This window comes from Coregonus clupeaformis, chromosome 18 (genome assembly GCF_020615455.1).
Source record: "Coregonus clupeaformis isolate EN_2021a chromosome 18, ASM2061545v1, whole genome shotgun sequence".
Taxonomy (NCBI): Eukaryota; Metazoa; Chordata; class Actinopteri; order Salmoniformes; family Salmonidae; genus Coregonus; species Coregonus clupeaformis.
This window is the reverse complement of record NC_059209.1, coordinates 55492138-55509727: the sequence shown is the minus strand read 5'-3', so window position 1 is coordinate 55509727 and position 17590 is coordinate 55492138. Positions and strand designations below refer to the sequence as shown.

Below are 17590 nucleotides of genomic sequence, written 5' to 3'. Positions count from 1 at the left end.
ACTGGCCTGGCTCCTGGTAGCGCCTCCATGCTCTGGACACTACGCTGACAGACACAGCAAACCTTCTTGCCACAGCTCGCATTGATGTGCCATCCTGGATGAGCTGCACTACCTGAGCCACTTGTGTGGGTTGTAGACTCCGTCTCATGCTACCACTAGAGTGAAAGCACCGCCAGCATTCAAAAGTGACCAAAACATCAGCCAGGAAGCATAGGAACTGAGAAGTGGTCTGTGGTCACCACCTGCAGAACCACTTCTTTATTGGGGGTGTCTTGCTAATTGCCTATAATTTCCACCTGTTGTCTATTCCATTTGCACAACAGCATGTGACATTTATTGTCAATCAGTGTTGCTTCCTAAGTGGACAGTTTGATTTCACAGAAGTGTGATTGACTTGGAGTTACATTGTGTTGTTTAAGTGTTCCCTTTATTTTTTTGAGCAGTGTATATATATGTAAAAATGTATGCACACATGACTGTAAGTCGCTTTGGATAAAAGCGTCTGCTAAATGGCATATTATTATTATTATCATTATATATATATATATATGGACATAAACTGTATCCTTTCTAGCCAAGACCATCCGGACTCGAGCTCCTCTGAGCGTACATCTGCGCAGTAACGTTATTTTGGTAAACGATCGCGATTGGTTTATCATGATGTCAATCAATCTTGAGCCCCACCACCCGCGAGTTGTCATTCGTTTAATTACACAACACGGAAGTATAAATAAATTTGCATTGAGACATCGACATGTGTTGAGCGAAATGGTGCGACTGAAATCCAGGTAAAATATATCGTATTTACATGTTGATAATGTGTACAATTCTGAAGTTTTCTCAGTCTCGCCTACTGATCAAACGCTTTTATTCGCAGATATTTGCTGTGTGAAGTTTGCGTATCAGATCGAAGCAATCTGTTAATGCTAGATGACCGAGCCATCTACACTGCAGCCAAAGCAGCAGTGTCTAGAGCGCACGGTGACTATGGTGCTGCACTGTCCAGCCTCGGATTCTCAGGTATTGATAAAGGGAATTAGTCCAGCTTGTGTAGTTAGGCAATGTGATTGATCACTTAAGTTAACATTCATGATGCAATAGCATACACTTGAAAAGGGCTTGTAGCCAACAATGATAGACTAGGTTTACGATCACATTTCAGATTAGTTAGCTGACATTACATTAGTGATATTGTGGGAGCTGCTGGTGGTACGGGCTGGTGGTGGTACGAACCACTGCCGTTGTGCCCTTGAAGAAAGCACTTATCCCAGAGCACCAAGTCTGGAACCTGAACAGCCTTGACACCCAAGCCATAACTGCTAAATGGCTAATAAAATCGCTACCCGGGATGCCTGCATTGACCCTTTTTTGCACCGACTATGCACACACTGGACCCTACCCACATACTCTTACGCTGATACCCAAGCACACACACATACTACAGATGCCCACACAATACACATGCATACTGATGCCACACTCACCACATGCGTTGCTGCTACTGTCGATCAATCCTGTTGCCTGTTACCCCCACCTACAGTGCATTCTAAAAGTATACAGACCCTTTCACTTCTTGTTATGTTACAGCCTTATTCTAAAATGGATTAAATAGTTTTTCCCCCTCGATCTACACAATACCCCATAATGACAAAGCAAAAAACTGGTTTAGAAATGTTTGCAAATCTATACAAAGTAAAAAACTTTCACATAAGTATTCAGACCCTTTACTCAGTACTTTGTTGAAGCACCTTTGACAGCGGTTACAGCCTCGCATCTTCTTGGGTATGACGCTACAAACTTGGCACACCTGTATTTGGGGAGTTTCTCCCATTCTTCTCTGCAGATCCTCTCAAGCTCTGTCAGGTTGGATGGGGAGCGTCGCTGCACAGCTATTTTCAGGTCTTGCCAGAGATGTTAGATCGGGTTCAAGTTCGGGCTCTGGCTGGGCCACTTAAGGACATTCAGAGACTTGTCCTGAATCCACTCCTGCGTTGTCTTGGCTGTGTGCTTAGGGTTGTTGTCCTGTTGGATGGTGAACCTTCACCCCAGTCTGAGGTCCTGAGCTCTCTGGAGCAGGTTTTCATCAAGGATCTCTGTACTTTGCTCCGTTCATCTTTCCCTCGATCTTGACTAGTCTCCCAGTCCCTGCCGCTGGAAAACATCCCCACAGCATGATGCTGCCACCACCATGCTTCACTGTAGGGATGGTGCCAGGTTTCCTCCAGACGTGACACTTGGCATTCAGGCCAAAGAGTTCAATTTTGGTTTCATCAGACCAGAGAATCTTGTTTCTGATGGTCTGAGAGTCCTTTAGGTGCCTTTTGGCAAACTCCAAGCGGGCTGTCGTGCCTTTTACTGAGGAGTGGCTTCCGTCTGGCCACTCTACCATAAAGGCCTGATTGGTGGAGTGCTGCAGAGATGGTTGACCTTCTGGAAGGTTCTCCCATCTCCACAGAGGAACTCTGGAGCTCTGTCAGTGACCATCAGGTTCTTGGTCACCTCCCTGACTAAGGCCGTTCTCCCCCTATTGCTCAGTTTGGCTGGGCAGCCAGCGCTATGAAGAGTCTTGGTGGTTCCAAACTTTTCCATTTAAGAATGATGGAGGCCACTGTGTTCTTGGGGACCTTCAATGCTGCAGACAATTTTTGGTACCCTTCCCCAGATGTGTGCCTCGACACAATCCTGTCTCTGCGCTCTACGGACAATTCCTCAACTGTGGGACCTTATATAGACAGGTGTGAGCCTTCCCAAATCATGTCCAATCAATTGAATTTACCACAGGTGGACTCTAATCAAGTTGTAGAAACATCTCAAGGATGATCAATGGAAACGGGATGCACCTGAGCTCAATTTCGAGTCTCATAGCAAAGGGTCTGAATACTTATGTAAATAAGGTATTTCTGTTTTTAATTTTTAATAAGTTAGCAAAAATGTCTAAACCTGTATTTGCTTTGTCATTATGGGGTATTGTGTGTAGATAGACATTTTATTTAATCAATTTTAGAATAAGGCTGTAACATAACAAATGTGGAGAAAGGGAAGGGGTCTGAATACCTTTTTGAATACACTGTATATGTATACTGAACAAAAATGGAACCGCAACATGTAAAGTGTTGGTCCCATGTTTCATGAGCTGAAATAAAAGATCCCAGAAATGTTCCATACGCACAAAAAGTGTATTTCTCTCAAATTGTTTGCACAAATTTGTTTACATCTGTTAGTGAGCATTTATATTTTACCAAGATAATCCATCCACCTGACAGGTGTGGCATATCAAGAAGCTGATTAAACAGCATGATCATTACACAGGTGCATCTTGTGCTGGGGAGCTTAAAAGGCCACTCTCTAAAATGTGCAGTTTTGTCACATAACACAATGCCACAGATGTCTCAAGTTTTTAGGGAGCGTGCAATTGGCATGCTGATTGCAGGAATGTCCACCAAAGCTGTTGCCAGAGAATTTAATGTTCATTTCTCTACCATAAGCCGCCTCCAATGTCATTTTAGAGAATTTGGCAGTACGTCCAACCGGCCTCACAACCGCAGACCACATGTATGGTGTCATGTGGGCGAGCAGTTTACTGATGTCAACGTTGTGAACAGAGGGCCCCATTAAAAAAAAGATATATATATATATATATTTTTTTAAATCAATGGTAATTTGAATGCACAAAAATACTGTGACGAGATCGTGAGGCCCATTTTTTAAAGGTATCTGTCACCAACAGATGCATATCTGTACTCTGTCATGTGAAATCCATAGATTAGGGCCTAATGAATTTATTTCAATTGACTGATTTCCTCATATGAATTGTAACTCAGTAAAATCAATTAAATTGTTGCATGTTGCATTTATAGCTACCCCGATTATCTTACTTATTATCGTACTGATATTCCCTGTATACAGTGGGGAGAACAAGTATTTGATACACTGCCGATTTTGCAGGTTTTCCTACTTACAAAGCATGTAGAGGTCTGTATTTTTTTTAATCATAGATACACTTCAACTGTGAGAGACGGAATCTAAAACAAAAATCCAGAAAATCACGTTGTATAATTTTTAAGTAATTAATTTGCATGACATAAGTATTTGATCACCTACCAACCAGTAAGAATTCCGGCTCTCACAGACCTGTTAGTTTTTCTTTAAGAAGCCCTCCTGTTCTCCACTCATTACCTGTATTAACTGCACCTGTTTGAACTCGTTACCTGTATAAAAGACACCTGTCCACACACTCAATCAAACAGACTCCAACCTCTCCACAATGGCCAAGACCAGAGAGCTGTGTAAGGACATCAGGGATAAAATTGTAGACCTGCACAAGGCTGGGATGGGCTACAGGACAATAGGCAAGCAGCTTGGTGAGAAGGCAACAACTGTTGGCGCAATTATTAGAAAATGGAAGAAGTTCAAGATGACGGTCAATCACCCTCGGTCTTGGGCTCCATGCAAGATCTCACCTCGTGGGGCATCAATGATCATGAGGAAGGTGAGGGATCAGCCCAGAACTACACGGCAGGACCTGGTCAATGACCTGAAGAGAGCTGGGACCACAGTCTCAAAGAAAACCATTAGTAACACACTACGCCGTCATGGATTAAAATCCTACAGCGCACGCAAGGTCCCCCTGCTCAAGCCAGCGCATGTCCAGGCCCGTCTGAAGTTTACCAATGACCATCTGGGTGATCCAGAGGAGGAATGGGAGAAGGTCATGTGGTCTGATGAGACAGAAAGAGCTTTTTGGTCTAAACTCCACTCGCCGTGTTTGGAGGAAGAAGAAGGATGAGTACAACCCCAAGAACACCATCCCAACCGTGAAGCATGGAGGTGGAAACATCATTCTTTGGGGATGCTTTTCTGCAAAGGGGACAGGACGACTGCACCGTATTGAGGGGAGGAAGGATGGGGCCATGTATCGCGAGATCTTGGCCAACAACCTCCTTCCCTCAGTAAGAGCATTGAAGATGGGTCGTGGTTGGGTCTTCCAGCATGACAACGACCCGAAACACACAGCCAGGGCAACTAAGGAGTGGCTCCGTAAGAAGCATCTCAAGGTCCTGGAGTGGCCTAGCCAGTCTTCAGACCTGAACCCAATAGAAAATCTTTGGAGGGAGTTGAAAGTCCGTATTGCCCAGCGACAGCCCCAAAACCTGAAGGATCTGGAGAAGGTCTGTATGGAGGAGTGGGCCAAAATCCCTGCTGCAGTGTGTGCAAACCTGGTCAAGACCTACAGGAAACGTATGATCTCTGTAATTGCAAACAAAGGTTTCTATACCAAATATTAAGTTCTGCTTTTCTGATGTATCAAATACTTATGTCATGCAATAAAATGCAAATTAATTACTTAAAAATCATACAATGTGATTTTCTGGATTTTTGTTGTTTTTGATTCCGTCTCTCACAGTTGAAGTGTACCTATGATAAAAATTACAGACCTCTACATGCTTTGTAAGTAGGAAAACCTGCAAAATCGGCAGTGTATCAAATACTTGTTCTCCCCATTGTATAGGCTAGCCATGTTATTGTTATTCACATTTATTCCTCGTGTCACTATTTCAATATTTTATTTCATCTTTAACTGCATTGTTGCGAAAGGACCTGTAAGTAAGAATTTCACTGTTGGTCTACACCTGTTGTTTACGAACCACGTGACGAATACAATTTAATTTGATTTAACCCAAAATTGCTTTCCATCCAGGGTGGGCCTATGTCTCTTAAATTGTCTGGGGGTAAAAAAGGCAGAGGATAATTCTATTCATAAAAGTAATTAAAAAAACTATATTTTTCAGTGAAATATCTAAATGCCCACACTGGAATTGTGTTCCTGCGCTGTCGGAAGAGCCACTACAGACTCATCTGGTCTGCATTGCCATTCGTCACCAGTCTAGAGAACCGAGGGCAAAGAGTGCCATGTTTTCTGAACTGTTTGCATGTGGGAGGTAAGAAAGACCAACTCCCCTTTGCATGAGTTGTATTTATTTGCACACAAAAAAAGACAAAACAGTGCAAATAAAAACAACTTGGAAACCTAGGAGGGCTTATATGAAAATGACCACACAAAAATGTATAACACAACTACAGTTGAAGTTGGAAGTTTACATACACCTTAGCCAAATACATTTAAACTCCTGACATTTAATCCTAGTAAAAATTCCCTGTCTTAGGTCACTTAGGATCACCACTTTATTTTAAGAATGTGAAATGTCAGAATAATAGAGAGAATGATTTTATTTCAGCTTTTATTTCTTTCATCACATTCCCAGTGGGTCAGAAGTTTACATACTCAATTAGTATTTGGTAGCATTGCCTTTATATTGTTTAACTTGGGTCAAACATTTCGGGTAGCCTTCCACAAGCTTCCCACAATAAGTTGGGTGAATTGGCCCATTCCCCCTGACAGAGCTGGTGTAACTGAGTCAGGTTTGAAGGCCTCTTTGCTCGCACACACTTTTTCAGTTCTGCCCACAAATGTTCTATAGGATTGAGGTCAGGGCTTTGTGATGGCCACTCCAATACCTTGACGTTGTTGTCCTTAAGCCATTTTGCCACAACTTTGGAAGTATGCATGGGGTCATTGTCCATTTTGAAGACCCATTTGCGACCAAGCTTTAACTTCCTGACTGATGTCTTGATGTTGCTTCAATATATCCACATAATTTTCCTTCCTCATGATGCCTTATATTTTGTGAAGTGCACCAGGCCCTCCTGCAGCAAAGCACCCCCACAGCATGATGCTGCCACCCTCGTGCTTCACGGTTGGGATGATGTTCTTCGGGTTGCAAGCAACCCCCTTTTCCCTCCAAACATAACGATGGTCTTTATGGCCAAACAGTTCTATTTTTGTTTCATCAGACCAGAGGACATTTTTCCAAAAAGTACGATATTTTTCCCCATGTGCAGTTGTAAACCGTAGTCTGTTTTTTTATGGCGGTTTTGGAGCAGTGGCTTCTTCCTTGCTGAGCGGCCTTTCAGGTTATGTCGATATAGGACTTGTTTTACTGTGGATATAGATACTTTTGTACCTGTTTCCTCCAGCATCTTCACAAGGTCCTTTGCTGTTGTTCTGGGATTGATTTGCACTTTTCGCACCAAAGTACGTTCATCTCTAGGAGACAGAACGCGTCTCCTTCCTGAGCGGTATGACGGCTGCGTGGTCCCATGGTGTTTATACTTGCGTACTATTGTTTGTACTGATGAACATGGTACCAGGGATGTAGCTCAGTTGGTAGTGCATGGCGTTTGCAATGCCAGGGTTGTGGGTTTGATTCCCATTAACTGTAAGTCGCTCTGGATAAGAGCGTCTGCTAAATGACTAAAATGTAAATGTAAATGTACCATCAGGCGTTTGGAAATTGTTTCCAAGGATGAACTAGACTTGTTGGGGTCTACCATTTCTTTTCCTGAGGTCTTGGCTGATTTCTTTTGATTTTCCCATGATGTCAAGCAAAGAGGCACTGAGTTTGAAGGTAGGCCTTGAAATACATCCACAGGTACACCTCCAATTGACTCAAATGATGTCAATTAGCCTATCAGAAGCTTCTAAAGCCATGACATAATTTTCTGGAACTTTCCAAGCTGTTTAATGGCACCGTCAACTTAGTGTATGTAAACTTCTGACCCACTGGAATTGTGATACAGTGAATTATAAGTGAAATAGTCTGTAAACAATTGTTGGAAAAATTACTTGTGTCATGCACAAAGTAGATGTCCTAACCGACTTGCCAAAACTATAGTTTGTTAACAAGACATTTGTGGAGTGGTTGAAAAACGAGTTTATATGACTCCAGCCTAAGTGTATGTAAACTTCCGACTTCAACTGTATATATGTGCAAAACAGTATATTCCAGCTCTAGTGCCGTCATCAACATAACAAAAACATATATTTGGCCCTGAGCACAGAGGCTAACTAACTGCAAATACAATGTCTACTTATTTTTATTTTATGCAGGAACGATCCGGACATGTCAGAAGTTTCTGGTCCGATATAATACTCAGCAGCTGCACCGGATGCTCCCCCTCTGTCAGAGTGAAGGTATGCGATGGTCTGCTTTATTTTTGTACATCACAGTTCCTTACCCATGCACGGTTTTCTCATTGCAGACAATATGCCTAGTAATTGAATAGGCTACAACCAGGTTACAGAGAAGCTATAATTAGGTGGGACTTGCGAAGCAAAAGTCCCGACTTTAAATCTTTGTCTTATTATTATTATTCTGCACGCTACTGCTCTTACACTAAGTTAGAAACGCCATTCAAACTTTAAAATGTGCAGACAGGTCTTGAATAGTGTGCTTGCATAATTTAAAAAAAATCATTTTATACTTTTTAAACTTAATTTTGTTTTTCTTTTTGTCCATCTTCATTCACTTGAATGGTACTTTTTTCAACATTCTGAAGCTCCTCATTGTGACATCATCACTTCCAACATTCACTGTAAACAATGTAACTTTTGACACATCACAAAATGTATGTATTTTAATGTTTTGAAGTTCTACACCATTTTAAATCAGGATAACCTATTATTTCTAATGACGTAAATTTGGGCAGCATACAATGCTGTTACCAATTGCTGGTAGTTAAAATGTCAACAACAACAAAAATTACTCATGGAACTCTGAGGCCGTCCCATTGTTTCCTTTAGGGGAAATATAGGTATGTCTGTTTATTTCACAAAATATCTCGCAATGTGTATATTTTTATTTTTTTCAAGTCAGACACATTACATTTACATTTTAGTCATTTAGCAGACGCTCTTATCCAGAGCAACTTACAGGAACAATTAGGGTTAAGTGCCTTGCTCAAGGGCACATTTACGTCATTTAGCAGACGCTCTTGTCCAGAACGACTCACAAATTGGTGCATTCACCCTATAGCCAGTGGGAAAACCACTTTACAGTTTTTTTTGGGGGGGGGTAGAAGGATTACTTTATCCTATCCCAGGTAATCCTTAAAGAGGTGGGGTTTCAAATGTCTCCGGAAGGTGGTGAGTGACTCCGCTGTCCTGGCGTCGTGAGGGAGCTTGTTCCACCATTGGGGTGCCAGACACCATTTTAATCAGGATAATCTCCTCTTTCTAATTATGTAAGGCTGGGCAGCGTACTCCGTTGTCATCGATCGCTAGACCAGAAATTGAAGTTGCCATTTATTTCCTACTTCCTCGTTATGCAGACATAAGCACGATTGGCACCATCGAGGTGCTGATGTTTACTTTCTACACGAGTTGTTATTTTTCAGTTTCGTCCTAAAAACAGATTGTAGTGGTAAAATGAAAAGGTATACATTTTTTGCTGCCATTTATGGAAAATTTAATTATAAGGATCATTCCAGTCAAAACAGGCTCACCGAAGGTTAGTTTCAATTCATTTGCTATGGCCTCGCGCTAGTGTTCCAGCTCAACCAACGTTCTTTGGCCGTTTTTCAGCCTTTGGGTGAATTTTGACTCGTTCTATAGACAAGTTTACGCGCTGTATCCCGGGTGGCGCCATAACTCTACACAAATGCATTTCATTTCCGCCGGAAGTTGTTGGCACAACGTCTGCCGGTGTAAACACAGCGATGTCGACGCTAGCTTGGGAACACGGTTCTACTACTATGCCGCAACCCGTCAAGGAGCGGAGGGGGAGGAACTTGCAAGGGACTATTTGGAAACTCTGGGCAACAGCATTGGAAACCAAAGGCTTAGTGGTGTGCGAAAAGGAACCGTGGCTTGCAGCATCTCCCGATGGAGTGATAAACAACGACATTCTGTTGGAGATCAAATCACCTGTGATGGGAAACAAGTCACTTGCAGAATTTTTGGCAACAAAGAACTGCGAAATCACAACTGTGGCAAACGGAGATAGGGTAGATTACCATATTGCCTGCAATGGTCCAAAAGGCTACTACATGCAGGTACAAATTGGGATGCACTGCACAGGGCTTCAGCACTCCAAGTTGGTGATCTGGAACAAAACTGAGCACCTAGAAATTGAAGTACCCTACGACCAAGGCTTTGTCCAGGGGCATATCATAAGGCTGCGCACATTCTACTTTGCCCACATGCTCCCGAAAATTGTTGATGATTTTGTTGAGGGAAGGTTACAGTTCTGCAGTAAATATCTCAGCATTTTAAAACCAAAATAAACTGCCTTATTTAGGTAATGCCCACAGGAGCCAACAGATGTCCATTGTTTACATGATCTCTTTATGCTGTGCAATATATCAGTGTGCCTACTGTTTGAGTGAAAATAAAGTTTGATGTAATTTCAATCCTTAGAGTGCTACAATTTATTTTAACACAGTTCATAATTCATAGTAAGCTCATACTGTACATACAGTGGGGAAAAAAAGTATTTAGTCAGCCACCAATTGTGCAAGTTCTCCCACTTAAAAAGATGAGAGAGGCCTGTCATTTTCATCATAGGTACACGTCAACTATGACAGACAAAATGAGGAAAAAAAATCCAGAAAATCACATTGTAGGATTTTTAATGAATTTATTTGCAAATTATGGTGGAAAATAAGTATTTGGTCAATAACAAAAGTTTCTCAATACTTTGTTATATACCCTTTGTTGGCAATGACACAGGTCAAACGTTTTCTGTAAGTCTTCACAAGGTTTTCACACACTGTTGCTGGTATTTTGGCCCATTCCTCCATGCAGATCTCCTCTAGAGCACTGATGTTTTGGGGCTGTCGCTGGGCAACACGGACTTTCAACTCCCTCCAAAGATTTTCTATGGGGTTGAGATCTGGAGACTGGCTAGAGCCACTCCAGGACCTTGAAATGCTTCTTACGAAGCCACTCCTTCGTTGCCCGGGCGGTGTGTTTGGGATCATTGTCATGCTGAAAGACCCAGCCACGTTTCATCTTCAATGCCCTTGCTGATGGAAGGAGGTTTTCACTCAAAATCTCACGATACATGGCCCCATTCATTCTTTCCTTTACACGGATCAGTCGTCCTGGTCCCTTTGCAGAAAACAGCCCCAAAGCATGATGTTTCCACCCCCATGCTTCACAGTAGCTATGGTGTTCTTTGGATGCAACTCAGCATTCTTTGTCCTCCAAACACGACGAGTTTAGTTTTTACCAAAAAGTTCTATTTTGGTTTCATCTGACCATATGACATTCTCCCCAACCCTCTTCTGGATCATCCAAATGCACTCTAGCAAACTTCAGACGGGCCTGGACATGTACTGGCTTAAGCAGGGGGACACGTCTCGCACTGCAGGATTTGAGTCCCTGGCGGCGTAGTGTGTTACTGATGGTAGGCTTTGTTACTTTGGTCCCAGCTCTCTGCAGGTCATTCACTAGGTCCCCCGTGTGGTTCTGGGATTTTGCTCACCGTTCTTGTGATCATTTTGACCCCACGGGGTGAGATTTTGCGTGGGAGCCCCAGATCGAGGGAGATTATCAGTGGTCTTGTATGTCTTCCATTTCCTAATAATTGCTCCCACAGTTGATTTCTTCAAACCAAGCTGCTTACCTATTGCAGATTCAGTCTTCCCAGTCTGGTGCAGGTCTACAATTTTGTTTCTGGTGTCCTTTGACAGCTCTTTGGTCTTGGCCATAGTGGAGTTTGGAGTGTGACTGTTTGAGGTTGTGGACAGGTGTCTTTTATACTGATAACAAGTTCAAACAGGTGCCATTAATACAGGTAACGAGTGGAGGACAGAGCAGCCTCTTAAAGATGCAGTTACAGGTCTGTGAGAGCCAGAAATCTTGCTTGTTTGTAGGTGACCAAATACTTATTTTCCACCATAATTTGCAAATACATTTATTAAAAATCCTACAATGTGATTTTCTGGATATTTTTTCTCATTTTGTCTGTCATAGTTGACGTGTACCTATGATGAAAATTACAGGCCTCTCTCATCTTTTTAAGTGGGAGAACTTGCACAATTGGTGGCTGACTAAATACTTTTTTTCCCCACTGTAAATAACACTGGATTAATTAATTGTTTTGAGGAAACTAAACAAATGGCTTCAACAAGAAAGATTGCGTGTTTAATCTTAACAGGTATTAAAAAGTAAAATACAAAAGCAGCCCAGACAATTACATCACTATGAAAATATTCATATATAATATTAAAAAATACAATGCACGCAGTATTTGTTGTGTTTATCTGTATTTAATGAACAACGTGGCTGGGTGTTGGTAGACAGGGACACAGGGCAAGATTCTAAACCTCACTGATCAGTGGACTCTTCAGGTTAACTAGGCCAGCACAGATGGTTAAGATGTTGTCCAGTTTCGGTGCCATGCTGATGGGAACATTCTGGGATAAAATCTTAAACACCTTCAGTCTCTGGATTTGCTCTTTCCACATGTATGCGGACATTGGCTACTCGCCTGGTGCGTGTCGTCTCCTCATTGGTCAACTGATTGCGCCTGTAGGTGAAAGCAGGGATGTTCAAACTGACCCTTCTCTCATCAAGCAAGTCTTGAATGGTGAACCCACGGTCCGCCATGACCTCATCACCAGCCCTCAGATAGTCTAGGAACCCACTGTCCATGGTGATAAACTTATCGCTGCTTCTGCCAGCATAGGCATCAGATATAAACATGATTAGCCCATTAGGGGCCACAGCGACGAGATATTTCACAGTGTTGCGTGATTTATACTGGCTGAAAGTGTCACTCCTTGAGTCGTGGTTTGTGGCTCTCTGCATGGCACTTTCGGCACAGTCAATGATGCAGGTGGTTCGAGGTAGTTCCTCTGAAACGACAAGGGCATGGTGGCACGAATGGTCTCTCTTGGAAGCCAGGGGATCAGGACTTTGAACTGTTCACCCATCACGTCAATCCAGTGACTAATCACAATGCTTGCCATGGATGTAGACACATTGAAGCAGTGAGCAATATCTCCTAATATTAGGTTTAGTTTTAGTTTCATCAACGTCATAAGTATTTGGTCAACAACAGGAAGGGTAATTGATGGCTTACTGAAAGGCAACAACACTGTCACCAGGGTGAAGAATTGAACCATAAGCACTCCTGTATACAGCCGGGACCTAGCATCATCAATGACGTGGTGCTGGTCACAGTAGGACCCATTTCTGCCTTGCACTGTGTGGCCTTGTCTACTTTAACAGACTGTGTTGTTGAACAGTAAATGTGATCAATATGTGACGGATCCTCCCATTGGGTCTGGGCATCTCAAAATTTTGGTGTTGCAGGCTTGGCCTCACAGACAGGCTGACAGGTTTCTGGAGCATCTAAAAAGGGGAAGAGAAAACATGGATGGAGCAAAATTAATGCAGGCATAGAGTCCTCTCACTACAAACATCACAATGGAAAAATGTGTACTACAACATTGCACTCACACGCACACAATCATCACAACAGCCTGCCACCTTGCATTGTATTTATGATGTAGACTAAGGCACACGCAGGCAGGCACACACACACACACACACACACACACACACACACACACACACAATTAATGATGTAGCTATCGTGGGCATTGTTTGTCCCATCTCCAAAACAATCAACTGCCTTAGCAAAATACCGTAGCAATGTTAATGTATGACAACTTCTTCATAATTAACAGTATTGTCAGCTTCATAGCTAAAGTTGCTGAACTTACCCTCGGATTCAAGTCTGTTTCTTTATCTGGGGGAGGCAGTGGTCCGCTGGGTGAGTTGACGCCTCTTTGGCTGGGGAGGGTGATTGTATCCCAACCACAACTCTGGGAAAGGATTATCCTTGGTAGGTTTTTGGTCAACAAAGTGATAGGAACAAACAAACGTTGAGGGGTGGTTTCTTTAGATTCAATGCCTTCAGCCAGGTCCTTGATTCCGAGTCGGTATCAGGCTTGCGAAAAAATGTAAACAATGGAGCGCATGGACATTGCCTCTTCGTAGCTGGTTTGTGGTCGTAGCACTCTCTATCTAACGACTCGTTCAGGTGCTTTCTCAAGTTTTTGCAACCAACTACCGCACACGTCGTTCCCGAACCACTTTTCTTCATGTTGTAATTGTAATTTTTATATCCTCTTTGTCACTGCGATATCAGTGCTTTGTCGGCACAACGGAGCTAGCTAGCAAAACAAAACCCAGCCCGGCAGAACGGAAGTGGATTGCATCGACGGGAGGAGTTCAGGAAGTAGAGCGGAAACGGCTCAAAAACTTGTCTATTGTCCAGCCTAACATCAGCTACTTTGACCACTTTGCGATCAAAATTTGACAAAAAGTTAGAGCACATGAAATCTTCCTCTACTTCTCTACTATTCAAATCTGGCGTTTGAATAAAATATATATTAAACCAATAAAAAGTTGCAGGTGTTTGTAGGAGTTTAGATTGATGAAAAAACAAGCTAGCTAACATCTCTCTTATGTCTCATCATTGAGCTGTTGCTGTGGATACTCACACAAATTTAAGAGTAAAAGGTTACAGCTGTTTGTCAGTTTAGTGATGAAAAGCAGCTAGCTAATGTGAGCTAACAGCTCTTCCATATTGAGTCATTGAGCAGCCCAAACGGTGCTGTTGTTATGGATACCAATGCATTTCAATGGCAAAAAAGGGCCATCTCCTCTTTCACCGCTTAAGCTATTAACTCCAAACCCACTCTTGAGATGTTTAGACTGACCCTACTTGGATTGCTTGTCGAAAGATTTTTGATACTATATATAATTTAACTAACCATTTTAAAATGGGCATACATTTAACATAGGTTTGAATGAGAACCAAAGAAATACAGAGGTAGACATTCAAAATGGTCCTGCTCCTTGGCCAATTAGACCAAGTTTAAAACATTCAGGCTATCAACTTCTTTAACACTTTTATAAACTAGAACTAAATACATCTGCATACATGGGAATAAAATAACTCCCCAACAGTAATTATTGAACCGTTCAAGCTAGGGACACCAAACCACCTTTCAAATGTTCAGGCTATTCTAACTTCAAATTCTCAAACTTGTATCAACTATAACTACAAACATTTGCATAAAGTAACTAACCAATAGTAACTCCTGAACCGTTCAAGCTTGACACCAAACCAACTTTCACATGCTCAGGCAATCCTAATTTGAAATTATTTAAAAGTTTATTGATCACTGTATAAATTAGCACACATTAGCATAATATAACTCACCAACAGTAACTCTTGAACCGTTCAAGCTAAATACAGCAAACCAGCTTTCATATGTTCAGGCTATCCTAACGTTTCATCTACCTACTTTTTCAACTATAACCAGTCACCATCATTACTACTGCAGACACTACCACTACTATAACATTTTTCAAAACCATACATACTTTAAAACTACTTTTGCTTTAAATAGTAAACACTTTTTAAACTTCTACCACAAAAATACTTTTAAAGAGGTAAAGCAAGTCACACCAATTGTACTTCATGTACAATTAACATCTAGTTTGTATTCAAGTTTCAAACCATTGAACTGAGAATTGAACTAACTGTACTGTGGCTGTTTGTTTGTCTTTCCTTGTGCAGCAGAGAGATCAGAGATCCGCAAGTCAGTACTGAGCTGCACCCTGAAGAAAGAGGCAGATGATGGTGATGACGATGAGGAGGATGATGAGTGACCCCAACCTCATTCTGACGCTCTTGCTACTTGCAGTGAATCTAATCTCTGGGAAGCCACTGTTAATCCCAATACTTCTAGTTCTGTTACTGGGCTGATGGATTTTATGATAGAATAGAGCCCTCAAACTCAACTCTGGACCTCGAAGCCAGTTCCACGTTTTTCATTGTTCCCCTCTAATTAGGGACGGATTTAGGTGAGTGCAATTAATGATCAGGTAGAACAGAAAACCAGCAGGCTCCGGACCTCGCAGGGTAAGAGTTTAATACCCCTGGAATAGAGCCTGGTGCTTCAATGCAGCTGTTGGCGTGTGAATGCAGATCAGCTGTGAGCTAATTAAAACAAAGCAAATAAAACATGGGACAGATGGTGTGTACATAAATAGTTTTTATTTCTGCTATGTGTGTAATTAATACACGTTACTTAATGCTCTGTTGTATATACATTTTTTGAAAGCAAAATAATTAAATCTCTTCTAGCAAGCAAACCATTAGCCCTTATTAATGACTCCAATTCCATTGCATTACATTGAGCCATTGGACGTCCCCTTTAGCCTTGTGGAAAATGCAGTGACGCTCTGATGCTGGCCAAATGCTCTGTCTAAACGCAAATACACGCGATAGTTTCCGAAACATTTGGAGCGTAACTTTAATATACTGAACAAAAATATAAACGCAACAATTTCAACAATTTTACTGAGTTACAGTTCATATAAGGAAATCAGTAAAGTGAAATAAATTCATTAGGCCCTAATCTATGGATTTCATATGACTGGGCAGGGGTGCAGCCTATGCCCTCCCAGGCCCACCCACTTGGGAGCCAGGCCCAGCTAATCAGAATGAGTTTTTCCCCACAAAAGGGCTTTATTACAGACAGAAATACTCCTCAGTTTCATCAGCTCTCCGGGTGGCTGGTCTCAGACGATCCCGCAGGTGAAGAAGCCTGATGTGGAGGTCCTGGGCTGGCGTGGTTACACATGGTCTGCGGTTGTGAGGCCGGTAGGACGTACTGCCAAATTCTCTAAAACAACGTTGGAGGCGGCTTATGGTAGAGAATTGAACATTTAAATTATCTGGCTGCAGCTCTAGTGGACATTCCTGCAGTCAGTATACCAATTGCACGCTCCCTCAACTTTAGACATCTGTGGCATTGTAACAAAACTGCACATTTTTAAGTGGCCTTTTATTGTCCCCAGCATGAGGTGCACCTGTGTAATGATCCTGCTGTTTAATCAGCTTCTTGATATGCCACACCTGTCAGGTGGATGGATTATTTTGGCACAGGAGAAATGCACACTAACAGGGATGTAAACAAATGTGAGAGAAATACATTTCTGTGCATATGGATGTAGCTCAGTTGGTAGAGCATGGCGTTTGCAACGGCAGGGTTGTGGGTTCGATAAAATAATGTATGTGCTAACTGTAAGTCGCTCTAAAGTCGCTCTGGATAAGAGCGTCTGCTAAATGACTAAAATGTAAATGTATATGGAACATTTCTGTGATCTTTTATTTCAGCTCATGAAAAATGGGACCAACAGTTTACATATTGCGTTTATATTTTTGTTCAGTATGTAAGCAATAAATAATTGTTGAATTACAAAATATATACTTAACGTTTTAGGAAAGTTGCACCCAGCTGTATTTCCAAGAACACCGACACTAACTCCCCTCCAATTTCTGCTTCAAACGTCTCCAGTGGAGCATAACTGGGGAGGAAATTCTGTACCTCAGCAGGGGGCTGTGTTTTTGTCGCTTATGCCTGGAGCCGGCCCTGCCAAAGGATTCCATCAACCATATCACAAGCCAGAATTATTAACGTTTCTAAACGTTAAAACAGCGTCGGAATTGTCGTTCATTGATCCAGCTGTGGTCCATACGGTACATTCAATTGAGAACTCAAGGGCTGGGTATATACCCCCCCCCCCCCTTGGGTTCTCCAGAGCTAGCCAACCATACTGCCACTTTTTCCTCAAAAAACAGAGGAGAAGGACCACAATGAGGGGGACGACAATTCACTCTGAACTAGTATTCACATTTATGTTACTTGTATTCTCATTTTT

The 17590-nt window shown here is 42.1% G+C and overlaps 1 protein-coding gene across 1 annotated transcript; it reads left to right on the top strand.

The window, feature by feature from the left end:
* Positions 1 to 709: 709 nt before the first annotated feature.
* On the top strand, positions 710 to 15899 carry pop5 (POP5 homolog, ribonuclease P/MRP subunit). The gene is made up of 5 exons (XM_041863705.2): positions 710 to 788; positions 878 to 1020; positions 5790 to 5939; positions 7949 to 8032; positions 15441 to 15899. Exons 1-5 carry the CDS (start codon positions 769 to 771, stop codon positions 15530 to 15532), a joined length of 489 nt encoding a protein of 162 aa, XP_041719639.1. The 5' UTR covers positions 710 to 768; the 3' UTR covers positions 15533 to 15899.
* Positions 15900 to 17590: the final 1691 nt, after the last annotated feature.